The sequence below is a fragment of the Choloepus didactylus genome, chromosome 1 (assembly GCF_015220235.1).
Source record: "Choloepus didactylus isolate mChoDid1 chromosome 1, mChoDid1.pri, whole genome shotgun sequence".
Classification (NCBI taxonomy): Eukaryota; Metazoa; Chordata; class Mammalia; order Pilosa; family Megalonychidae; genus Choloepus; species Choloepus didactylus.
The window spans coordinates 168,125,543-168,152,101 of NC_051307.1; the positions used below are offsets into that span (position 1 = coordinate 168,125,543).

At 45.0% G+C, this 26,559-nt stretch overlaps 1 protein-coding gene across 1 annotated transcript in view; it reads right to left on the reverse strand.

Moving 5' to 3' along the window:
- Nucleotides 1-20,693, reverse strand: part of RFTN1 (raftlin, lipid raft linker 1) — a 216,145-nt gene extending 195,452 nt beyond the window's left edge. The window contains exons 1-2 of the mRNA XM_037845461.1: nucleotides 20,297-20,693; nucleotides 1,986-2,138 (exon numbers count right to left, since the gene is read on the reverse strand). Coding sequence (XP_037701389.1) covers nucleotides 1,986-2,130 — 145 coding nt within the window. The 5' untranslated portion in view covers nucleotides 2,131-2,138; nucleotides 20,297-20,693. The remainder of the gene's footprint in view (nucleotides 1-1,985; nucleotides 2,139-20,296) is intronic.
- Nucleotides 20,694-26,559: the final 5,866 nt, after the last annotated feature.

Below are 26,559 nucleotides of genomic sequence, written 5' to 3' on the forward strand. Positions count from 1 at the left end.
AATCTCATCATCCTGACAATCAATATTTAGCTTTCACATTTTCCTTCATCACACTACAATGCCCAGCACACTGCAGGCATTCATATATTCACTAAACAAGTAAATGGATGAGCAAATGGTCCAAAAAATTTTGCATTTGGATTTGTTCACTTTACATCAGCTATATTATAAGAATTTTCAGAAGTAGTTTTGGTAGGCTTGGGTAACAAGATGGAAATTATGGGATGGAGCAGAACAGTCACAGGCGACTAAGGTTTAGGTCTGGCTGTTTAAGAGGATGGTGATGCTACTCAGCAAGGGCACCAGAAGGAACCAGCTTGATAAGGAAGATGCTGGGTTCTGGCTGGGTGACTTGGAAGGTGTTTTAGTTTCCTAGGCTGCTTAGAGCAGATACCATGAAAAGCGTTGGCTTAAACAATGGAAATTTATTAGTTTACAGTTTGAGGCTGAGAAAAATGTCCATTGGTCATCATCAAGGTGACACTTTCTTCCCAAAGACTGGCTGCTGGTGATCCTTGGCTCCTCTGCCACATGGCAAGGCACATGGCGGTGTCTGCTGGGCTCTCCCTTCTCTTCTATGTTTCATTGTTGCTTTCAGCCTCTTGCTTCCATGGCGCCCTCTCTCTCTGTCTGAATTTCATTCTCTTATATAAAGGACTCCAGTAATAGGATTAAGACTCATCCTGAATGAGGTGGGTCACACCGTAACTGAAGGAGCCTCAACTAAAGGTTCTACTTACCATGGGTCACACCCACAGGAATGGATTAGATTTAAGACCCTGTTTTTCTGGGGTACGCACAGCTTCAAACCACCACAGAGGGGTGCTCAGACAGTCCCTGCAGGGATGCCCAGCTGCCGTCTCTCTTAAGGCTGAAGAGGCAGCTAGAGATGCAGACTAGAGGGGGTGGCAGCAGGAGCAGCCGCCAAGGAGGAGGAGTGAACAAGCAACCCACGCCACAGGCCAGACTCTGTGCTAGGAGCTCCATGCTTATTACCCCCTCGGGTCTTCAGAGCCACCCTGTGAGGTGGATATTCACAGGCTCATTTTATAGATGAAGACAGTGATGTCTAAAAGGTTTAGTGGTTTGCCGTTTCTCTGCAAGCAGTCAGGACTCAAATGCAGGAGTTGAAGGGCTTTTCCCACTAATTTTCTTTTCTGTCTGTAAATGCATAAAATATACCCAGAAGCCCAGGGGGTGTCTAAAGATGTTACGTGAGTGTCTAAAGATGTTACGTGGTGCCTAATTTTTGCTGTCCACTTCTTGGGGTCCCCCCACCCCCAAAAGAAGAGTGTGCTCTTCCTCTTCCAAAAACACTATGTACATGTTTTCCAACTTACAAGTATAACCTAAGTTGTGTGTGTGTTTTTTTAAATATGTATGCATCTCCCTCTCCCTCCTTAGGTAAGAGACCCCAGGAAACCAAGACATGCCTCACATTTTCCCCACAGCTCCAGCCCAAAACCCTGCACACAGAAGGCACTCAGCAAATGCTCTGGGAGGATAATGCTGACTATCACTTCAGTCACCCCAAGGCCAGTCCCATTTTCCTCAGACCTTGGAGCGTAGTGGCAGGTGACCCAGACACCTTCTGGCTCAGGTAAGGCAAAGCCAAACCCAGACAAGCAAGCACTCTGGAATGATGTCAGGTGAATTTGGGTGGACAAGGCAGATCAATATGGAGAGATGAGGCAAATTTCCCTTTTCCATGTGGCGTGCTATGAAACAGAACCTCCAAACTGGGGGCCCATGAGCCAAATCCAATCCACAAACAGTTTTAATTTGTTTCACGGTTTCACATAAAAATCTGGATTCCTGTAAGCCATCCCCTCTTGACACGCCTGTCCTTTTCAGTCCCCCACAGTCCCCCCGACCCCTGCCCACCAGCCCAGTTACGTCCCCATCAGCCTTTGAGCCGGGGAACCCCAGCTGCAGCAGCGAGGCCATGTCTCAGCTCGCCGCGATCAGCACCTGCGGGTACTCACCAGCACTCAGAGTAGTGAACTCCAGGAAGCGGTACTCATAGGACACGTCTATCTTGGTTTCCACCTGAGGCCTCTTCAAAGTTGAATAAATATTCCCAGGCCGTTTGTCATCGTGTTTCTCCAACTTGTTCAATCCACAACCCATTTCAGCAGCTGCCAGCAAAGGGAGAATAACAGATTTTGTTTATAAACATCATAGTATAAAAGACCCCGTGATTTTCCTGAGGAACACATAGAAAACCTTGGCCTTTATGAAATTTCCAGTACAATTTAATTTATAACTCCAAACCAGAGGGGCTAGGCTCAGTACCCCAGGCTGGCTTCTCTCTCCATTAAGATACCATTACCAGCCATCCTGTGATTTTTAAATGACACCAAAAGCATATCTTTTCCCCCATATAAGGAAAATAATGCCTCAGGCACCTCAGTTCCACTGTAATCTGTACACATGATTAAAAAAATGGGATCTAAAAAGCAATATGGTACATTATGGTGTCAGCCCATCTGAAAAAAAACAAGAGATATGTCACCTTCACTGTGGTTGCTAAGAGAGAATAATAAGTTGTTGTTACAATTTCCAAACTCCAAAGTCCTTTCTACCTTCAACAGTAATTATTTAGACAGGAATTTATATTCATAAAACATCTCTAAAAGTAGACGGTGGTACTTTTATGGGGCCTTGTCTGAAAGTCCCCCTTTTATTCTTTTTGAGACCAAACCACAGGAAATAATAGCATGCTTCCACACTCTCAGAGAGCCATTTTAGACCAAAATGAAAACTGGCTGAACACTAATAGCAGGGGCAGAGAAATTGGAAGCAGAAACCAACGTGTGTTAGAGTGAAGATCTGTGGCTACAGATTGGGAAGAAAAAAACAAAGGAGAAATGTTAAAATAATGTGCTTGCTAGGGTGGACCACGCTTCAGGCTTTCAGGGGATTAAAAACAATGAAGGCTCTCTGTTTATTTAGGCAGAATGGCATTCATGAAATGACTTTTTATCCACTCCCCAGACTTCAGCAGGAGATATTTTCCTTTTGTGCATTGGGCAGGACCAATATTTCCCTCCTCTCTGGGGTACCAGCGCTGCCATTAGAACATATTTCACAGGAATATTAACTGGCCAAGAATATCATAAACAGAAACGTGGTGACCGCTTCCTTTTGGAGATAAGAATTTCCCTTTGCTCAATCCATTCACAAGGCACCCAGATTCCTAAGGCAATTTGGCAAGCTCCAGAAAAACAAACTGAACCTCAAAAAAGCAGTGGGGGACTGGAGGGGAAGAGGGCGATGTAGCAAAAACCAGGCTGTACTTTTCAGTAATTAAAAAAAAAAAGTCTCAGAGCATGGATGAGAACAGGAAGCTCACTTATGCCTTAATAAGGGAACATTAGCGTCCAAGGGTCCAGAGCAGACATGATTTATGTGTAATCTGCATGAACTGATTACTTGTAAAATACTCTGTAGTTCTGCAGATAAAAGAGCTGATATGCACAGAGGCTACATATTAAATTGCTAAAAAGCAGGCGGCCTGGCTTCTGCTGGGACAAAGTGGAAGAGAAATGAACAGGGGGAGCTCTTCAGTGCCGGGGACACATAACCCTGGCGAGATAAGCACTATTACCACCAGAAGAGAACTGGAAATACCCCGTGGCCCAACAATCACCCATTTGCACGCCTGCTTCAGTGGTCTTCACACTCCAGTTTAGGCTGGTGGGGAGACAAGACATTCAACTTCTAACCCAAGATGGAAAAATGGCAAGGGGCTTAGAGGGAGTATTTGAGAGAGCTTTTGATGGACATGTTTGAAATAGAGTAAGCAGAGATGGAGGGAGATCAGAGCAGGAGGAGAAGCACAGCGGCAGGAAAAGAAAGGCGGCAGGATTTAGTTTGGCAGGGTGGAATGGCAGCATGGGGTGAAGGGCGTCAGGGGCCACCAGCAGCCCAAGCGGTGCCTTGGGAGAGCCCCCCCTCCCCCTAGGAGACAGCCCTGCCCCTGAACTGGCTTACCCAGTGGAGCAAGGTGCTGGGTTGTCCGCCCCTACTCACTCCCTTGTGCAGGAACACCCATAAACTGCACATGGCGATCCTGCATCAGTAGGGAAATGTTAAGCCAAAATAGAATATTCAAAACTGGTAATGATTTACTAGCATATAAATAAACAGGAGGTTAGGCGAGGTTTCATAAACAGGACACAAAAGTTCTCACCACAAAAGAAAATTTTGACAGAGTGAACTGTATTAAGTTCTTTTGTTCCTGAAAATACACCTCTTAAGGAGCAAAAAGGCAATGTACAGACTGGATGAAGCTATTTGCAATACATTGATCTAGTAATGCGCTGGTAAACCAGCTCTCTGAGAAGGGGGAAAGCCCTGCTTTGTAGTGTTTGCTGATTTCCCATGGTGTAAACTCTCCCACTATGGCAGATACCAATCTGACAACAGGATGTCTCTGAATGCAGAGTTGGGAAGAGATACATATAATGGGTTCTCACTAGCCGATATGAGCCAGCTCCTGCACATCAGCAATCATTTAGCAAAGAATTCATACCCACAATCAATCAAAGGAAAAGATAGGCTACCCAAGAGCAAATAGGTGAAATGTCTATATAAGCACTTCCCCAAAGAGGATACACAAATGGCCAAGAAACAGATGAAAAGAAGCACAGCCTCATCAACGAAATGCAAAGAAGGCTACAACTAGATACAACACACATTTGCCAGAAGAACAAAAAAAAAACTTTTTTTTTAACTGATACTATCAACTGTTTGTGAGGATGTGAAGCAAATGGAATTCCCCTACACTCATGGTGAGAGTGTAAATTGGCACAACCACTTTGGAAAACACACTACATAGGGAAGCTGGATATGTGTTGATCCTACAACCTAACAACTCTACCTCTAAGTATATACCAACAGAAATGCACACACGTGTACAAGGATGTCTATAGTAGCACCATTACTGATAGACCCAAATTGGATGCCTCACAGTGGAATGGATAGCTAAGATTGTAGTATACTCACACGATGAAATATTATAAAGCAATGAAAACACAGAAACTACAATTACACAAAACGTAGCTGAATGTCAAAAACAAAAGTGGGGAGCAAAAAATGCCAGAAACAAAAGAGTACATATTTCATTACTCCATCTATATGATGTTCCAAAACAGGCAAACTAATCTACAGCATTAGAAACCACAGCACTGGTTACCCCTGAGGAAAGGTGACTGCATGGGAGCCTGAGGGTCCAGGGTACTGGCCATGGCACTTCTTGATCTGGGTGCTGGCTACCCGAGTGTGTTCAGTGTATGAAAATTCATTGTGCCACCAACGTATCATTTGTATATTTCTCCATTTGCACACTATGGTGCTTTGAAGCTGGATGTACCCCAGAAACAGTTTTTAAATTTAGTCCATTTCTGTGGGTGTGGACCCACTGTAAGTAGGACCATTTGACGAGGCTCCTTCAGTTAAGGTGTGACCCACCTCATTCAGATGGGTCTTAATCCTATTACTGGAGTCCTTTATAAATGGGATGAATACAGAGAGAGGAGGAGAAAGCCATGCAAGCAAGAAGCCAAAAACAACAAAACCCAGATGAGAAGGGAGAGACCAGCAGACTCCACCATGTGCCTTGCCATGTGGCAGAGGAGCCAAGGATCACCAGCAGCTGGTCTTTGGGAAGAAAGCATCACCTTGATGGTGTCTTGATTTGGACATTTTCAAGGTCTCTAACTGTAAGTTAAGAAATTCCAACTGTTCAGCCAACCCATTTCATGCTTTCTGCTTTAAGCAGCCTAGGAAACTAAAACACATACTGTACTAAAAAGTTAAAAAAACATAAATAAATATGTGGTCCTGCCAACGTACAGAAATGATAATGTTTGGAAAAAAGGCAAAACACAAAATCATCTACAACCCCAGGTTGTAAACGTCAGGACTCCTGGCAGGAGAAAGAAAGGAGATGCTAATCATATGACTAAGAAACACTCAGTAAAGGGGGGAGGGCAAGAAGTGCTAGGAAAACTCTCCCAATTCACAACCGTGAATTTATGTTTCAATCAGACTGTGTCAAACTCCAGGTCTCTGCTGCAGTTCACCTGAAAGTGTACTGTGCTTGATTTCATGGTACACAAAGGGGCTCTGGGCAAATCATCTATATGACCATACACAGAAAAGACAAACAGGACCAGCCCGTAGCAAAGCTGTAATATCAGTGAATCCTTGGAATATCAAACTTGAGAGATTGATTCCTTTGGAATGAGCACAACCCTGGTTAAGCAACTGCTTTTAAAGCACAGCTCTATCTGGGAAAGGAGACACAGGAAGCAGCTGCCGGCCGCCAAAACCTCAGGGTAAATTTGTTCCCCTTCTATGTTTCCTGGCCCCAAATGGTATCTCTGTGTTGCTTATAGTGCCTCACTACATTCTTCCCCAGTCCCTATCCCTGTCAGAATAGGAAAAACTTTTATATCATCTCAAAATCATCTATTACAGTCCCTACTTTGCTCAAAACATCTCAGAAAAATCCTACCTTACCAAAAAGAGGAAAAATAACATGTAACAACGCTTTCTCATTAGCATAGAGTTTTGTGAACTTGACTGTGCAAGGCTCCCAAACTGGGCTCATATGAGAAGCCCATAAGAGGCTGGAGACAAGGGATGGGTATGGGCCTTTGAGGCCATGAGAGGTGGGGGGCAGGGAAAGAGTGGAGGGAAAAGCCTCGCCAGATGCCGGCAAATGGTACCTGGAGGGGCAGCCACCTGCCCTCACCAAGACATTCAGGAGGTGTCTCAGTGGAAGCATATCTCCCTCAGAAGTCAAGGTCCCTATTAGGGCAAAAGGCCTAAGAGTAATAATTTTTAAATGTGGCCCCAAAATTCTTTACACTCTCACATGGAGAGGTGGGGGTCTGTGTCATAGAATATGGTGGAATGACACAGTGACAGTTTCAGGGCACAGGTCTTAAGAAACTGGGAGTATCCACTTCTTGCCTCTTGGGATGCTTGCTCTTGGAACCCAGCCACCATGCCATGAGGAAGCCCAAGCAGCGCCACAGGGAGGCCTCTGTGGAGAGGAACCAACAGCTGCACCAACTTGCCAGCATGTGAGCAGGCCATCTTGGAAGCAAATCCTCCAGCCTCAGCCAAGCCACGGACACTGTGTGGAGCAGAGACAAGCTGTTTCCACCAAGCCCTGCCAAAAGGGCAGATTCCTGAGCAAATAAAACTAATGTTGTAGTTCTCAGGCACTCAGTTTTGGGGTGGCTCATCATACAATAATAGTTAACTTGGGCACTAGGTTTGATCACAATGACCATAGCCCACTGCCTCCTCCATTGAACACCAGCGGAAAGCTGGCTTGCATTTGGAGGCCCCTATTTTAGCCATTCAGCCTTTAAAGGGCATTTGCACTGTTTCTGTTTCCAGTCGACTATGAATATAACAGCTACAAATGTGCATACAGAGGTGTTTTATCTGAACACACATTTTCATTTCTCTAGGATAAACACCAAGAAATAGGTTATATAGTAAAGTACGGGGCCCTGCTTAATGAATAGTGCTTCTCTTTAAATGCACTAATTTAAATTAGTGGCCGGATGCTGACATGACAGCAGCACTGTGGAAAGTGAGACCTTCTTGCTCATGCTGGGAACCAACTCACAGGTGTGATCATGAGCAGTGATGTGATTCAATGGCTATTTCCCCTTTTGGTGGTTGTCTGTTTTTGCGAAAGACACATGCTTAAAGTCACCTGTGGGTGACAAGGTTGCCCCTCACCCCCCTAGTACTTTAGGGTCCATCAAGGACTCTTGGCTCTGCCCCTCCAAATCCCTATAGTCACCTCACATTGATGCCTAATGCAAATCACATTACTGACTTTATGTGTGAGTTGACTGTTGGATCAGCTTTGATTATATGACTGTTGTGAATGGATGTTTATTTTCCTTTTTATGTCTTTGTCTGCAGCTGCTGAGCTGCAAACCTCCCTGTGGCCTTGTGATGGGTCTCCCAAGCATCGAAGTGCCAAGAAACACCTTCCAAGGGTTCTTCAAAGGTAGAGGAAAGAGAAGAGGTCTTTCTTCGTTTCTATGGTGAGATACTAGGAAAGTAGCCAAAATATATATCCAGTTCTTAGCAGGACCCAGCTAAAAGTAATTAGGAACTGGATGTTTACTAGAGAGGAAAATAAGATCATCGGAGGGAGCTTCTGAGACCCTAACTGCAAGGAGAGGACATTAGACACTGCAAATGACCAGGAAACAACTGGTCAAGTTCTGGAAAACCAGTTCTTTCTGATCAACCCTAGAATGGGATGCATCTTTGGGAGACAGTGGACCAGTTTCATGCAGGAATCTCCAACTGTCAGCTCCACAAGAGCAGGAACTTATGTTCCAAATTCATTTATTAATTCAACACACATTTATTAAGGTGTGCTTTGAGTCAGGCCCTCAATCAGGCACAGGAGATCCAAAAACTGAGAAGATGTAGCCTGTCATCAAGGAGATGACAGTCAAAGGACAGGGTGGGGGAGCACAGGGAGAAAGACAATGAACAGATACACATGGTGCACTAGGGCCGACTGTTCTAGAAGTCTGGGCCAAGTGCTGGGGCACTGAGAGAAAATCACTGTCGTACAAAACACAAAGCACATCGCTACAGACTTGGTTCCAGAAGAAGCTGATCAACAATGATGCAGAAAGTTCTGTGTCATCTTAAATGTTGGCTTTTAAAATTTTATTTTAAAAGAATTTCTAATTTGTTTCTTTTTCATTTTTTTTTTTTTATTAAAGGAACTGTGGGTTTATAGAAAACCATGCATAAGATACAGGATCCCTGTATACCACCCTATTGTTAACACCTTGCATTGGTGTGATAACTAATTTGTTTTTGAAATGCTTCCTAAGATGCCCATAAAACACTGGAAAACCACTTCAAAAAGGATCACTTCCTTAAAAGATTATTTTTCATTTAGAGTTTATAAAAACCCCAGTTCACAGGTTCATTTTTATTATCAACCAGCATGCACACATTTAAATAATGGAGGCAATAAATGTAGTTATATTTTCAAATATAAATTAGTTTCATTAGGAGTGAGCCTTCATTTACCACACCTGCCACTAATCTGAAGCGGACTGTAAAGCTAATTTTAACAAATGCCAACAGCTCATGACAAGCAACCAGACATGGGGCAATTATATGCAATGATGCTGAATCAACTGGTAAACTCATTTTTCATTTCTACACACAAATTCCATATTTGAAGACTCAAGTGTGTTTATTACATCACTCAATTGCCCAAAGTAAGAACTGATGATCCAAATTAAGAAGTCTTTACATGATAATGACATCTCTCTCAGTCCAGAAATGTAAATGAAAGCTTGAAAATTCAGTCAACTATTCAGATGGTGACAAATTTTGACATTCTGTAAACATAGTCTAAGGCAGAAACCCTATGACAGATAACTGACATTTTTCTACTGACAGTGTTCCTGATTCAATGCCAAGTGTAAAGAACAATTTATATTATCGCATGGTACTACTTGTTTAAGTATCTGTATTTACATATAAGATCCATGTTATTTTTTAAACTGTCAGGACACAGATCAAAATGTTAACAGAACTTTCTTCCTGGATCATAAGGTTATAGGTGGCATTCTGTTTACGATTTTCTATCTTTTTCAAGTTTTCTGTGCTGAGCATGAATTGATTTTATAATTGAAATAATAAGGGGTAAAATAATCGGTCTTCAGATGGCCCTTAATGATCCCCCCGCTATTCACAGTCCCCTCCCTCATGGAAAAGAGCTGACCTATGTAACCCTCAGGATACTGTGAAAGTGACAGAGTGTGATTTCGGGGGCAAGGATCCAGGAGACACTGTGGGTTCTACTCTGCTTTCTCTCTGATCACTGGCTCTGGGGGCAGCCAGCCGCCATTATGTGAGGACGCTCTACCAGTCCTACGGAGGAGTCCCCACGGCAAGGAACTGAGGCCTCCTGCCAACAGCCAGCACTAACTCACCCCACAGAGGAAAGTCAATCCCTCCACCTCAAGACAGCCTTCCACCCAGCCGATATCTCGACTGTAACCCCAGGAGAAACCCCAAAGCCGGAACCATCTACCTTAGCCACTCCTGGATTTCTGACCCCCAGATCTGTGTGACATAAAATGTGTTTACTGTTCGTTTCAGCTGCCAAGATTTGTAGTAATTTGTAACATAGCAATCAATAACTAATGCAAGGAGTATTTACGTTATATAAGGAAAAAAACTTGCGTACCACCTACCTCACCCCTGTACAGCCTCCCAACCTCTCAGTGGATGCCTGATCCAGAGTATGTACACTTCTGCTCCCCTGTTAGTCTCCATCACAACCACCCTTAACTAAAACAACCCCCTCAGAAGAACTTGCTCCTCAGGGTGTGGTGTAAGACTAGCAGCCACAGCAGTAGCACCTGGGATCTTACTAGAAATGCAGAACCCCAGGCCCCACCCCAGACCTGCTGAAACAGAGTCTACATTTAACGAGACCCAGGTGACTCCATGCGCACTGCAAAGTCTGAGAAAGCCTGGGCTAGGGTGGTAGTTCTCCATCTTGGTGGCACATTACAATCATCTGGGGAGCTGTTAAAAGTCTTGATACCCCCAGCACTGGGGACAGGCCTAAGTATCAGTACTTTTTAAAGCCTACAAGTGATTCTGACATGCAGGTAGAATTGACAATCAGGGCTCTAGGAGCAAACCCTGCCTAACCCTCTGCAATCTCCCAACACCCAGGTCTCAGTAAGACAAGGGATTTTCTTAAGCCTCTCATCCAAGGCTGAGAACAAGTCTAAAAGAACTTGGTTCTACTGACCACCTTGGTTTCATACTCCCCCCATCTCTTGAATCTGTCTACCTCAGACACCCCCTTCCCAGGCTCCTCTGCCAACCTCCCCAACACAGAGATACCTCAAATTTCCACTCTCAGCCCTCCTCCTGTCTTTCTCTCTTAAAATCATTTTAATTATAAACTTCTTCAAACATACGGAAAAGCATAGAAAATGAGACATCTACGTGCCCACCACCCAGCTTTAACAAAGGTTTACATTCTATTTGTTTTACAGCTCTCATTTGTAAGAAATAAGACTTTTGGATGCAGCCCCCATGCCCTTGCCTTCCTCCCCTACCCTTCCATCCCTGCTTTCACTCTTTTACAATCCACATGTAACACCCAGAACAATTTACAGCAGAGGTTCCGAGACTTTCTCAGTTCATGGAGCCCTTAGTGTCTCCAGACATTTTTCACAATGCCCTCAGGCCAAAACAAATGCCAAACAGTTCCATTTATTAAATAGTTAAGTCCAAACAACTAACAACTATTTATGTTCTAACCACTTAGTAGCCTTTTGAAAAAACAAAACATAAAAACTGAAAGAAAAAATTTTTTTCTTTAAATAACCATAACTATTTACTACTGGGTGTGTGTGCACCTGTTGGGACCCACCCAGCTTCTGAAACCTTGGAATCATATTGGATCCCACTACCCTAATTTCCTGTTCCACCTTTTCACAGCAACCACGCAAAACCCAGTTCTGTAAAGATAGGAAGGCATAAAAAGGATAAAAATGTGGTGCAGTCCAATGTTGACTGGGAATTACTTCAAACTAGTAGTTCATACAGTATATAACAGATGTCAAGGATCATTGTGTTTGCCCCAAAATGTGCACTACCCCTTGGTGCCCCTGTGAGTTTGCTGCAGTGCTCCAGGGTGCCTTGGCACAGGGGCTGGGAACCACTAGTATTCAGTATTGCTCTGTGTGTTCTTAAAAGTCACATAAACGGATTTGCTCCCCTTCAGCAATCGCGTCCCTTCTCATTGTCCTAACTTTACCTGCCCTAAGCAAAAACTCTCCATCTTGGTGGCACGTTAGAATCATAGGGAGAGCTGTTAAAAGTCTTGATACCCCAAGCACTTGGGGACAGGCCTGAGGGTCAGTATTTTTTAAAGCCATCCTGGCTTCTCCAGCTTCAGGTGGACATGCCCAAGGACCTGTTTCAACACCTCCACCTGGAGCTTTCATCAGCATTTCTGGAAGAATATGCTGTAAAGAGAACTCAACACCTTCCCAGAAAAGCCTATTCTTCCTCCTATTTTTTGTTTCTGTGGGTAGTTTTATCGCCCTCAGAACATCCAGCCTCAAAGCGTCAGGGGTCTTAGCCCGCTCTCGCCACTGTCCTCACCCCTCTTACTAACGTGGTGCCGAGTGCAGGCGGTGTTTTCAATTCTTCCACTTCATACTCCATGCCATGATACCTTCTCCACATCTGGCTTCCCTGATCTTTCATCCACATAATTCCCATTACCCGTGTTTGCCAGATAACCCATTCCGCACCAACAAAAGATGCCAAAGGCTTGGAGTCCTTACTCTCAGCATCACACCAACCTCCCTCCTTTTCCAGTCCCATCTCCCACTGTGTCCCTTCATGTACCCCTGAGTCAAGCTGGACTGAGCCACTGCTGTCTGTTGTACACACCCGGAGCACTCCAGACACTGTTCCTTTAGCTCCACTGGGACCTCCACCTGACATTCCCTTCCCTTCCATCTTGACCCTCCTTCAAGGCTGAGCTCCAGGGGTCCTGCCTCCCTAAGCCCTTCATTCACTCAACAGGTATTTGTTGAGCCTCTAGTGCATGAAAAACACTGTTCTAAATGCTGAGGATACCGAAGTGAAACACAAGAGACAAGAAAATGAAATCCTTCTCTCATAGACCTCACATTCTTACATTCAGGAATAGGAAACAGACAATAAACAAATAATGAATAAAATAATAAACTAAATTTTATTTTCAAAGTATGCCAAACAGAAAAAAATAAGGCAGGGAAGAGGGATTGGAAACATAGGGAAAGGAGGTACAAATTTTTTTTAATGGGGTGATCAAAGAAAGTGCTATGGATCGAACTGTGTTCCCCAACATGGTATACTGAAGTCCTAAGCCCCAGTACCTCAGAATGTGACCTTATTTGGAAACAGCATCATTAGGCAAGTTAAGATGAGGTCCTATTGGAGTAGGGTGGGCCCTTAGTCCAACAGGACTGGTGTCCTTATACAAAGGAGAGAAGAGACACGGACAGAGACGGAGCGGATGGCCACGTGAGGATGGAGGCAGGTGCATCTACAAGCCAAGGAACCCCAGGGCCAAGAGCAGCCAGGCAGGAGGCCAGGCACAGCTTCTTCCCTGCAGACCTTAGAGGGAGAGTGGCCCTGCCAACACCCTGATATGGAAGTCTAGTTCCAGAACAGTGGAACAATGAATTTCTGTTGTTTTAAGCCAACCAGCTTGTGGTACTTTGTTACTGCAACCCTAGGAAACTGAGACAGAAGGCCTCAGCCAGAAGGGACATGGAAGCCAATCCTGATGAGGTGGTGGAGCGAGCCATGGGGACGTGGGGACAGCGTACAAGACAGGTAGGAGCAAGCGCCAGCAGGCCAGTGTTGGAGGAGTCGCACGGGGGCCATCACGGTGAAGTGGGACAGGATCCATGAGGTCAGAGAGGCACGGGCGGGCAGCAGAGCAGGCAGGGCCTTGTGGGCCACGGTGAGGGCTTTGGCTTTACCCTGTGTGCAGCAGGAGCCATCGGAGGGCTCCCAGCAGGGAGGCGACATGCGTCACTCAGACCCATGACTGACTGCGCCAGGGGAGGGTGACCAGCAAAGTCCAGATATGTTCTGAGGGTAGAAATCAGGGTTTGTGGATGGTTCGGAAATAGGGGATGAGAAAGGGCATCCTGAGCAATGAGAAGGATGGAGCTGCCATCTTCTGAGACTAGGAAGGCTGTGGGGGAGGCAGGCGGCAGTCAGAAGGCTGGGAGTTTGTTTTTAGGCATATTAAGTTAGACATCCAAGGGGCATTGTGGGGTGGGCAGCTGGACGTACCAGTCCAGAGCTAAAGGGAGAGGTCTGGGGATTTCAGTAGTGCCTCATTTCACCACAAGACTACAAATGTCTCCAAGGCAGTAATCACATTGTCTTCACCCCCAACTGCAGGTACACTGAGGACCTGCCCCTAATAGATGCAAGGTAGATATCTATTCAATCAATGTCCTTCAGAAATAAGAAAGACACTTATTATCTGGTGAAAGATGGAAAAAGACATTTGGAATATTTGCCTGTCTCTCAAGTTCACTTTTTTAACAACATGGCACCAGGGTTGGGTGCACAGGCCTGGAGCCAGACTGCCTGGTTTTGAATCCTGGTGCTCCCACTTCCTAGCTGTGTGACTTCAAGCAAGACCTCAGGTTTTCTCAGCTGTCAAATGGGTATAACCACAGCATCTACTTGTAGGGTGAGGATTAAATAAGTTACTATACATACAGGACTCAGAAGAAATCAGGGACATAGAAAGGGCAGTATAAATGTTACCCATTATTAGTAATATTAGTGCTACTTGTTACCCAACACAAAGATTCCTTTTAACCTGGCCTGGCTTATAGCCATATTTACACCATACTGAGAAGGATGTTTAGAGGATGTCCCAAGACACTACCAGATCCCAAAGACCCATCTAAATTAGTGTTTAAATGACAGTCTAATCTCTTGTACTTTATTTTATATTTCAAAAATCTGGTAATTCATGATATGGTCACACTCCATTAACCAAAGTCTATGATTAACCAAATCCCCTCTTATTCAACCTATGGAGAAGGCCTATTACAAGAGTTTCTCCAAATCTGAGGGATTTGGGAACGCCTCATAAAACTTGAAGGATTCCTCAGGACAGAGGGAAAAATACAAAGCAGGGAGTTTCAAAACACATAGGCAAAAGATTGGAGGCTGATAATCTTCTGCAAAGAATGCATTCTGCCAGCCAAGGACATCTGCTTATGGAACAACAAAAAAAAAGGAACATTTTAGGGAGGAAAAGCCACAGAAAGTTGGTGACATGCAGCTGGCTTCTAAAGGGCTGCTTGGAAACCTCCAATGCAAAATCATAAACTAGCATAAGAGTTGGTCAGTATCAAGCGAACTGAACATAATATACTCATATTGCTTTTCTACCTCTGATTGGCTCAGTGCCCACTGACACCTGAGGGCTGGCTTCAGTTCTCCTTTGATTCTGGAGAAGTGTCCAGAGACATGGAGGCTCCTGGTACCATCCCCTCCACTGTCCCAAACAACTGGACACAGAAGCTGCCAGCTCACTCCATCACTCCCTATTTACGCAGCGGGCCAGACACAGAAAAATCCCAATACAAAGCCCTCAAGTACCCCAAATGGTGTCTCTTCCATCTCAGTCTTGGCAGGTAGCCATCACCCGTAGGATGTGACCTGATTTTCAAGCTCTTTGGTTCTGGCCCGCTGAGAGTGATTTTTCTTCCTGAATTCAGCCCAGGTAGGGAGTAAGTCACGCACATGCATATTTAAAAGCTGAACTGAATTCTTATTTGGAGAGCAAGGAATTAGTAGGGTTCAAGCAGTGGCCATCGCCTGCCTGCTGTCCTGGTCTTTTATGCGAAAGGATCTCAGTAAAAATATGCAATGATGAAAACGAAAGCCCCTTTGCAGACCCTGGAGAAAAGTGAAACTCAAATTAATGTCAAAAACTGAATAAGAGTGGGATGAAAGGTCACATGCAAAAAAAACTTTAAAAGGTAAACATAAAAGAGATGTCTGGCTATATTTAACTCTTTGTCAGTGAAAAATAGCCTAAGCCTTAGCCAAGTTCATTGCCAATTCTTAAACTGCAGGGAATAAAGGAAACACGTACTACAGAGGAACACTATCCAGTAGAGTTTCAGTGATGATGGAAACATTCTCTGTCTGTACTGTCCACTATGGTAGCCAGTAGCTACATGTGCTTCTGGAGCCCTTGAAATATGGCAAGAACTGAATTTTAAAATTTTCATTTAATTTTAACTAATTTAAATAGAAACATAAGTAGACACATATGCTAGTGGCTATCATATTGGACAGCTCAGTTACAGACAAGACACTCAAACCACACAGCTGACATCTTTTCTTTCTACAACAAAATTATAATTTTAATCAACCAATAAAATCTTAAACTGCCATACAAATTAGTACCTCCATATAGGCCCAGCCACACCAAACTCAGCAAGCATAAAACACAAAGAAAAAAGACTAAGGAAAGTGAATTCAGTGTGTCATTTCTTACAACTTTGCTCTGCTTATCCAGTTTACATTTCTATTATACTTTGGTTTTGTGTGTTCAGAAGTCTGTGCTTGTACACAGAACCGGCATCTGCTAAACCAGAACACCACAGTCTCTCCCTTAATGTCTAAGAAACAAGAACATGTGAACTTAGGGCAAGTTACTTAACCTCTATTAAGCTTCAGTTTCCTCAAGGCCAAAGTGTAGATAATAATAGGACTCAACTCTCATGAGGATTACACTTAGATAATGCATGTAAAGAGCCTACCGGTTCCTGGCAAAAAGTAAGCACTCGGCAAGTGGTAGTTCTAATTATTATTTCGTTAATAACAATAGTAACATCTGTAATAAAATAAGAAAGATGCTAATATAATGAAAGTTTACAGTCAAAATCTTCCATAGGCCCAAACAATTGGAACCTGTTTCCCAGGCTCCGGAAAAGTGGCCTCTAGTAAAATATGTCTTGGGACCCTGAAATCTTGGCACCCACTATCCACCTTCAGAGAGGCAAGCACCCAAATGGGTGCCATGAGTCAGGAAAATCATTCAGCCAGCATTCACTATGCCCCTATTCGGCACTGTACTAGGCTCTTGAGTGAGGGGAACAGTCCTCAAACACAGTGCATGTCCCATAACTCTGACTCCTCGAAAGCTTGGTCTGCAGCCATTTCCCCTGGCAAGATGTAAAAATCTCATCCTGGGCTCCCGCTCATCCAAGTCACCAGGTGAAGGCAGGAAGGCTCAAATCCTGTTTCTTGGACCAGTCAAGATCAGGTTCTGCTGCTGACCCCACAGAAGGACTAAGGTGAAAGGGGACTGAGGGATACAGCCAGGACATTAAGATGGACTGCTGACAGACCATGTTTCTCATGGAGAGGCCCCATCACTTTAAACAGGAAAGATGCACTCTGAGCCTTCAAAAAGCAGAATCTGACCCGCCTCATGAAGCATACACAACGCCTCTCAGCAGCCAGGTGCCCAAGCTGGTGAAATCCAAAGGGAATCTCCACCAAGTTCACATCAACCAGACCAATATGCCCCAAATCCCCTGGGAGTTCCTAAGCTGTTTAGTGGAATTCTGTGGGACTGAGGGATCATTCTTCTTTTTATAGAAAGTACTCAATCTTCTTTCACAACGAAGAAGAGCACATTCCCCTATGGAATTCCCTTCTCTGAAGATGGCTGAAAATAAAATATTCGGCCTCATCAGCCAGCAATAATTTAAGTGTAAACTCATTTACTGGCAGAGTCAGGGAATTCTCACAGCCCCTCCATCTCTGAAAACAACATGTTCCAGATTGTCTCAGGTGGACCCAATTTTGGACACCTCGGGCCCCAGACGACTTAACAAACCATGCTCCTGACTTTGGGATAGGAAAATAGGGTAGTACTGTTCTGAACTTTTATGCTAGTATTTTTTGCTGAAGGAATTATAAAATGGTACAACTACACTAAAAAAAGGTCTTGGCAGCTTTTTATAAAGTTAACATACACCTCCTCTATGACCCACAAAAAATGAGAACATATGTCCATTCAAAGATGGTACATGAATGTTCATAGCTGCTGTGTTCATAATAGCAAAAAAACTGGGACTAACCCAGGTGTCTCTTAACAGGGGAATATATAAACTGTGTATAGCCATACTCAAGTAGACAAGGCAGCAATAAAAAAGACTGAATTGCTTTTTTCAATACAAAATTGAATTACTGACACATACAACATGGATGAACCTCAAGTACATGCTGAGTGACGCAATCTTATACAAAAGCGCTCATACTGTAGAATTCCATTTATACGAGTTCAACAACATACCAAATGAATCTATGGTGAGACACTATCAGAATAGCGATTGCCACTAGGAGGGTGGGAGAAGGGACTGACTGGGCCTAGGTATGAGGGAACTTTCCGTGGTGACAGTAATGTTCTCTGGCTTGATAGAGACTGGGGTTACACAGGTGTACGCCTCTGTCAAAACATTATGCAAATAATACTCTCAAGATTTATGCATTTCACTAGATGTATGTAAATTTTACCTTTAAAAAGCCAAGGACATATATTGAACTCTAAATAATAAAACATGTGCTGAAATGTTTAGGAGTTCCACAAACCAATGTTTGTAATTTACTTTAAAATGTGCAAAATAATAAGATGGACTGATGAATGGATAGAGGGATGGATAGATGGGCAGATGTATAATAAAGGCAATATAGAAAAACATTATATACTCTAAGTGGTGGGTTATTTAAGGGGTCACTGTACTTGAAACTTTTCCATAGGTTTAAAAATTTTTTCATATTAAAATGTTATGATGTTGGGGAAAGATGGTCACAGTGCACCCTCCTTAGCCCACCAAGCAAGAAATTTGGCAAAGCACCATGACCACCAAGCCACAGGCCCACATAGTTTCAATTTTGCTGAAAAGTGAAGACTGGAAGAACACAAGTAGCTTTACAGGAACTCACATCACTCATGCCAAAGATTTTCTGCCTCTTTCCTTACAGACAAAGCAATCATTTGAATGTAAGCCAAAATTCCTGCTTAAGAGGGAGAAAAAGAACTCACTGATTTGTATTCCCAATTTATTCTATTTGAATTCTTGCACCAAATCTACTAGCTAACTGCACAACACACCAGTACCATTTGCCCCATGTCCATGCAGTCAAAAAACAAACAAAGAAAAACCAACCCGGGAACTCAGATGACGTCCCAGCGCTGGGGCTTAAATTACTCAGGCGGGCCTCAGAAACCCCACTGAAGGCAAAAGAGGATGCAGAGCTCAGCCTGAGGTTAAAGTGATTTCACTGAGGTTAGCACACACATGCACCAAAGAGCTCCAAACAGCTTGCTGCTTAACAACTCTGTGGGGTTTGGTGACATTTGGGGTCACCTGAACTTCGCCAGGAATTCAGCTGTTCAGAGGTACAAATTAGGAATCCCAGAGGCCAAGGGCACATGGGACGCCTGGGCGTTCTACCCACAGGCGCAAAGGTCGCTGGCATTACATACACCCTGCTTCCTTCCTGGCAAGGCCTCACTTATCCTGAGATGACACGCGATGGCAGAGGCTGGAAGACATCTAGCCTGACTCCCGGCCCAGCATCTGAAAACAGCTGTACCGATTACAAGAAGGAGCTGTTGCTGGAAACCAGGGCAGCAACTCAAATACAGGGATTTATGCCAGACCTTTTTAAAAAATAGGTTTTGTTTGTTTTTAAGCCCCCAAACAAACTCACCAACACCATCCAGCGTCTCTGGGCACCACCCACAGCCACACAGGCCAGGCAAGTGAGAGACGTCTGGGAGCACGCCTAGGTCCAGCACCTTGGCTTCCACGTGGTTCTCCCTAACAACGGCGGCGGCGACACCCGAGGTGAAAGACACCAGCCCTAGAGGGTGTGCGTGCCTAACACCGAGGCTTCCTGAAATACACCCGCCACCACCCCGCCAAGACCCACGCCCACCCTGGTGACCCTTGAACCTTAGGAAGTGGATTAGGTCAAGAAAAGAAAAACCCTTACAGAAGGGGACATCTCGGTTTTCAGCACAGGGTACTCTGCGCCCGGAGTCTCTACGCCTCCAGTGGCTGCAGCGCTCCCTGTGAGTACACCTATCTAGCACAACCTATCTAGCACACTCATCCCCGGGAGCAAACCCGCCCCGCTCCCCCAGGGCGTATCCAGGCGTCGTCCCCCACCCCCACCCCTCCCGCGCCCACCTGAAACCTGGACTCCGTGGCCAGCTCCCGCCCGATCTCTGCGGAGGACCCCCTACAGCAGCGTCCTGGACCCACCTGTAGCTTCGAAGCGCCCCCCCCTCTTCCTTCCTAGGTGCCCCCGAGCCTGCAGAGTCCACGATCCCCAACAATCTGCTTCGGGATGCCCTTCTCCAAAACACGCGAAGAATAGTTTTTCCCAAAAAAGTTTAGCCAAGACATCAGCGCCTACTGGATTTGCCCCACCTCACCCGACCCGGGCCAGGGGCTCCGCTGGCAGCTCCCCAGCCCCGACATCAGGGAAACACGCCCCAGCCCTGGCAACGTGCAATGAGGAGCCACGCGGGGCTCGCCCTGCCCTCTGGAGACCCCGTCCGCGGGGCGAGATTGAGAGGCCGACGCCCACCTACACCCCAAGCCCTGCCGGCCCCTACACCTACCTTTCTGGGCAGGCAGAGAAGACGCAGGCGCTGACTACCGGAGACAGCGTGTTCCGTCCCGGGAGGAAAGTTTGTGCCATGCAGAGGAGCCGGCGCGGGGAGGGAGTGGGCGCTAGAGAGTGGAGGTAGGGGGCGGCAATGCGGCGAGATCGTCTGTCTGTCCCACCAGCGGTCCCTGCTTGCGTCCCTCCTCCGAGCCCGCGGCCGCCGCGCTCCCGCTTACTGCGCCCTGCGCCCGGCGCGCTCCGGCTCCAGCCCTGACGCGCCCCCGCCGCCACCGCGCGTCCGCCGGCTACACTTCCTCTTCCTCTGAACTCATGTGCAAAATATGCTGCGCTGCATCTTCGGGGGAAGCCTCGCGGCCCCTGACAACCACCGCGGGAGCAGAGAACCCGCCCCGCGCCCTCTCCACGCCCTGCGCCCCTCTGCTCTCTGCGCCGCCGCCTGCAAGTGGTCCGCAACCCGCGCACGGCACACGCGGCCACCTTGCGAGCGATCTTCGCCGCCGCACGGCCTAGGGATCCAAGTTCACGGACCCACGCACTCGAGCTCGCCTTACAAAGGTTGTGTACGGTCAGGAGCGTGCGTGGGAGACTACGATTCCCCAAGATTTGAGCCGGGATGCTGGAAGGGAGTTTGCCACCAAGATGCTGATGGCTGGAGGTGGGAATTAAGAAAGGACCTTTCCTGATACCCATTCCACAGGTGGGCGGCGTCCCTAGGCATCTGGGGTGTTGCCCAAGTTATTTCTTGGGAGTTAGGGCTTAAGGAGAGGCATAATGCCACTGTCTCCCTCCTCTTTGCCCCATCCTATTCCACCTACTTCAGGTGCCTGGAAGGTTTCAGAATTTTGGGGAGTCGTCTTTTCCTGCAATTTGAGGAGGCCACCCAAGGAGAAAATGGTGTAAATAAAGTGCCAGACCACGACTGCATTAGTAAAGTGAAGACGTGAGGCAGTCAGCCCATTATTATAAAAGGTTTTTCTTCTTGGAACTGTTTCGACACAGTAAAATTACAGCTTGGTAGTGAAAAGTGGGAACTCTGAAACTAAACGGTCTGGATTAGCCTTCTGGCCTCTCCCCTTACTCTCTGTATAACTTTGGGCAGGTGACTTAATCTCTCTGAGCCTGTTTTTTCATTTGTCAAATAACTTCCTCATGGATTATTACATGTAATTTATTTAGGAAAAACTCTGTAATAGCTATTATTATTACCAGCAGCAGTAGTATCACCATTGTCATCATCAAACATTATGAGAAGGCTAGAAATGAAAAAAATCTAGGTAATTTTCTGTGTTTTTCGGTTGGGAGAAGGGGTCTTTAGACTTTGGAACCCACTGGCTGAAGGGCTGGTTTTAGGCCTCAGCAGTGTTTTAATGAGATCCTTCTGGTTCTAATAACACTCTGCAGGGGACAAGGAAGCACTATTTTGTTTTCAGGAAAAACTCTTCTTGCTACCACAGCTTCTCAGAGATTTTATTCCTTGTTTTCTTTTTTCTCTGGTCATACCCCCACCCCACCCCCACCCCAACCTCCACTGCGTCCTCACCCCCACTTTTTTTGTTTATTTGTTGCCCTTTTTCTTTTCCACCTTCTACCTCTACCACCTTCTGAAATCACTCATCCCTACCCCCACTTTGGACTTGCCATCTAGGAGAAAATAACAAGGCTAGGTGATGACCCAACTCCAGAGTCAAAGAGTAGTGTATAGGGACAAGTGTCCAGTGGCACCACCAATAGTTTTGAACATCCACCTATGAGCTCAAAGGCGGGGACCTTTGTGTTGTTTAGCTGCCTGAAGCCTCCATCCAAAATCTTTGTGATCCTTTAAAGACCACTAAATTGGAGAAAGAAAATAAGGATTTATAGGTATTAGACAGTAGTTCAAAATAAAACATGAAATATTTAACAGAAGATAAAAGAAAAACAGGGAAAATGCAGCATAACCTGGTTGTGCTTGGGGGAGGAGTTTGATTTCTATTAAGCAAAGCATTTCCATTCTCTTAAATGTTTGCACACTGTTTGGTGGGGTATTTTTGTTTGTTTGTTTAAACACCAGGTCTTTGGTGTTAATAAGCTATTCTGGTTGCTTCCATTTTCTTCCATTCAACATTGTTCTGAGTACTAGCAGTGTGTAAATGTCTTAAATGTCTTTTTTTCCCTGGTTGTATCTACATTTTGGAGGGTCTTCTAGAGCACTTGACCTTTCTGCCTAGGTAGCCTGACACTTCCTACCTGGCACATAGTAGGTATTCAATAAACATTATGGAATGAATGGGTGAGTCACTAATATCCAGATCTTTTAAGGACCTGAGTAACCTACATAGAACAATTTTCCTAGATATCCTAATTCTCTTCTACCTGAAATATCCCATGAGGAGCCAAATGTTGGTTTCAGTTGCATTGTGTGGACTGGGCTGTCGCTGTCCACATCTTCCACCTGGCTGTCACAGACTGGCCAGCCAGGGTATAGACCCTGGGCAGCAGGGTCTTACCTCTAACTGACCTCACCTACCCAGTGTCTACCCCAAAGATGCTGAAACTGTATCCTGGTGGGTTACCTTGGCAACCTCAGAATGTCATCTGTTAGAATGTCCTAGGGCGGCAGCTTTTAATTCTATCACAGCGGTCTCATCGGGGGTCATGTAATAGTGCTGTTTTTCCTCTGCTCACACTTCCTCCCCCTATGATTTAACACTAAGTACTTGGGGAGGGAGCTGAACACGGGGAAAACCATGCTATTACTGCACGACAGGTCACAGATGGCCCCAGAACTGGGGTCCTGAGTATTCACAGTCGATAAAACGCAGGGCCCAAATTAATAGGAAAGCTGATTCTCCTCACACACCCACCGTGGAAAGAAGAGGAGTTAAGCCAGTCTAGGCAAGCATAAGAAGCAGCCGTGGCCAGACCATACAACTCTTGTAAAAGCTCAGTTAAAGGAGCCCCCCGCTGGAGCAATTGTCTTCGAGCCTCAGCAGCATCACCCCACTCTGGAGGTGATTAAGGCAGGGGTTCCAGCAGCTGAAGCAATTTCTGCTGCATCCCAGCTTTGCTGAGGCTCAGAGGGAGAGAGAATCCTAGCTCTCTATTGTGCCTATGTCTTCTCCCTCTCAATGTCATCTCTCTCAGTGAACACCCCTCAACATCTCTCAAAATAACTCAATCCCCATTATTATGTAGAGAGATAACTACCTTATGGCAGAAAATGGAGCCAACAAGTGTTCAGAACTTGAAGACCTATTGCCCTAGTTGTTTATTTATGGGACCCTGAAACCCAGATCTTATATATGCCAGCCAAACAGCCACGTTTCGGGGCTGGTGGGAGTGATAAGTAAACTCACAGAAGCCCTGGAGGTGCAAGAATTATGCATCTTATTGCGGTTAATATTTTAAGTGGGTTTGCAGGCATAGTGAGATCACAGTTTGGCCAACTGCTCCATGGTAAAATGGCTGCAGGAAGCTGGCCCCACGTAGGGTGAGAATTGTTCCTATAAGGAGACGCCCTGGCAAAGGCCTGGCTTCTGTGCCCCAGAGCCTGTGGTTCCCGGGAGCCCCTGTCCTTTGTTCATCATGAACAGGCAGAGCCCTCACCGGCACACTGCTGGCAAGGCGGTGGCGCCCCTGGTCACAGTGAAGCAGGGAACACTCGTGCTTATGTCAAAACACACACTGTGCATCACTCAGTGGTGTGGCAGTGTGAATTGGGGTGGGGGGAGGAGCCTTGCCAGGACAGTTTATACCTAACATTTATCAGTCAAGGCCAGGGACTTCTGTCCAAAGTATAGTCAAAGTAATACTTTGCAAATGCCACCTGCAGACAACAACAATAGAAGGAAATGTTGGAGGATTGCCAAATACCCCATTCACCCTCGTACAAAAAATTACACTTATTATATTTCCAAATCCACTTCTTTTATCTCTGAATTCCCAGTCTGAGTAGAACGGGCAGTTCAGGGAGCAGGGGCCCCCCTGTGGCTGAGAAGGAATTTGCTCCCAGGAGCAAAGAGCCATTAGAAACTGAATTTCAAGAATATTTTGTGAAGGAGGCCCTATTTGCAGCTTTGTTTCCCTCACAGTGCCTGAGGAATCTCCTGGCTCTAACAACAGCCATCCACTTCCATACCCCTTCACTGGTTATTCCATTTGTGTGACACATCTGTTGACTTGCATTTATAAACAAACTGTATTACCAGAGATAGAAATTATATTTTTATATATATATATATATATATATATATATATATATACATGTAATATATATATGTAATATATATGTAATGTATTTATATATGAAGCCCATTTATTTCACAGATGTCAAAAACAAAGAGATTGTGGAAGAAAACTATTATTAAATAAGTGGCAGAATAATATTTTGATACATTAATTAACATGATTTCCCTTCCACCGCCACCACCATTTTTCTTGTTATGCTGTTCCAACCCTCCTCCCATCAATTTAGAATGCTAGAGGAGACATAGTTTGCCACAAGGGAGAGTAATCACAATATCAAAAAAAAAACAAGAGTTGAGTTTCAAGTAAAATTTCAAAAGTCAACATCTAAGTATAAACTGAAAAGGATATGGAAAAATATGAAATAAAGTAGAAACACATTCCCATCATCTCTCCCTTCCTACTCCTACCTTCTACCATCCTAGACACACATACCTTTTGAGAAGAGATAAAGTTGCCAGACTGGGGAAATGGGAGCAAGGAGATGTCAACAGGGAGTGATTGGTAGGATTCAGGGACTGACCAGAGTTGACCACCCTCCACTCCAGTGAAAACCATCCATCCATAACACTTGGGAAGTCTGTGGATTACAGTTCAGCTTTTGGGATTTGTCCAAGAGAAGCACTATAGGTTCTTCAGTACTGAAGAAAGAAAAATGCTGATCATCCTTCCCACTGGCACTTGGCAATGACCTCCCATCAACAGCAGTCAGAGTACAACCTGTCTGTCATCCATTCCATGACTTCAGCCCCCATTTAATAGCCTAGGATGCAGATAAGCCCCTGAGATGGAGGTTAGGGCCCTGGAACCTGGGGGCCAGTGAGAAGATCCAGGACTATGAAAAGATGCTCCTACCTATTCCCTGTCGTGGCTGTACTTAGAGGGCCTGAATTGACTGACTCATGATCTCCCCCACAAGGCAGCACTGTGACCATCATCATTGCTATTCCCCAGATATTTCTAATCCTCCCTCTTCTGGCCCCATGGTAGAATTGCTCTTGGCTCTTTGTGATTGGGAGGGGCCATATAATTCTGGCCGATGAATTATAAGCAGAATTGATTAGTATCACTTCCCAGCATAAGCATGTCATTGTTAGGGTGAGACCCTCCAGGTCTCTCTCTTCCTCCTTGCAAGGCCACTGGCCATATTCCATATGGTGGCTACTCAGAAGCCCAGGTCCCTGAGTGATTAGGAGAAGCTGAGCGCTCCTTCTGAACTGTAATGATTATGCAACATGAACAATAGCAACTTGTTTTTAAGCCACTAAGACAAGGGGTTGTTTGTTTCTGCAGTATAACCTGGACTATCCCAACTTTATACCCTACCAGAACCCATTAAATGTTCTAGAAGTCATCATGAACATATCTGGGAACTAGAAGTCCAAAGGAAAGAATCCTATTAAAGCAGAATTTCACACATTAACCTGATCCTAGTAACTCTCAAGATTTCCAAAATGTCCAGTTAGAGCAGTCCATCATCAAAAAATCATTAAGAGCCATCATTTACTCACTCATTTAAGAAGTGTTTCTTGAGCACCTACTATGTTCCAGAACTATGCTAGGAACTGGGGATATAGCAGGAAACAAATAGGTACTCTTCCTATCCTCAGAAAGCTTTCAGTCTAGTAACATGTGGTGGATAGATAGAAAATGAAACTATGGCTTAGAGAAATTGAGAGATTTGTCCAAGGTGACGTAGTTAATAAATAGTGAACTGGAACTTAAACTCAAGATTTCTGACTCTAAATTCAGAACTTTTTTCACTATTCCAAGCCACCTTAAAATAACAAAGTCAGTGTATCTTCAAGTCTTCTCTAAAAAGCAAGTGAAATTTAATTCCAGGCAGCCTTATGCCTCCTCTCTTAGTATTTGCTGATACCTGAAATTCCTCTAATAGGCAAAACTTGTTATTCAATAATTAGTACCTGGCACAGAGGCTGATAAATAATAGGAACTCCAAATGTTTGTTGAAGGGGTAAGACAAGCTTGAATGAAGGAATAAAATGAGAAGACTTACAAATGTTTATTGAA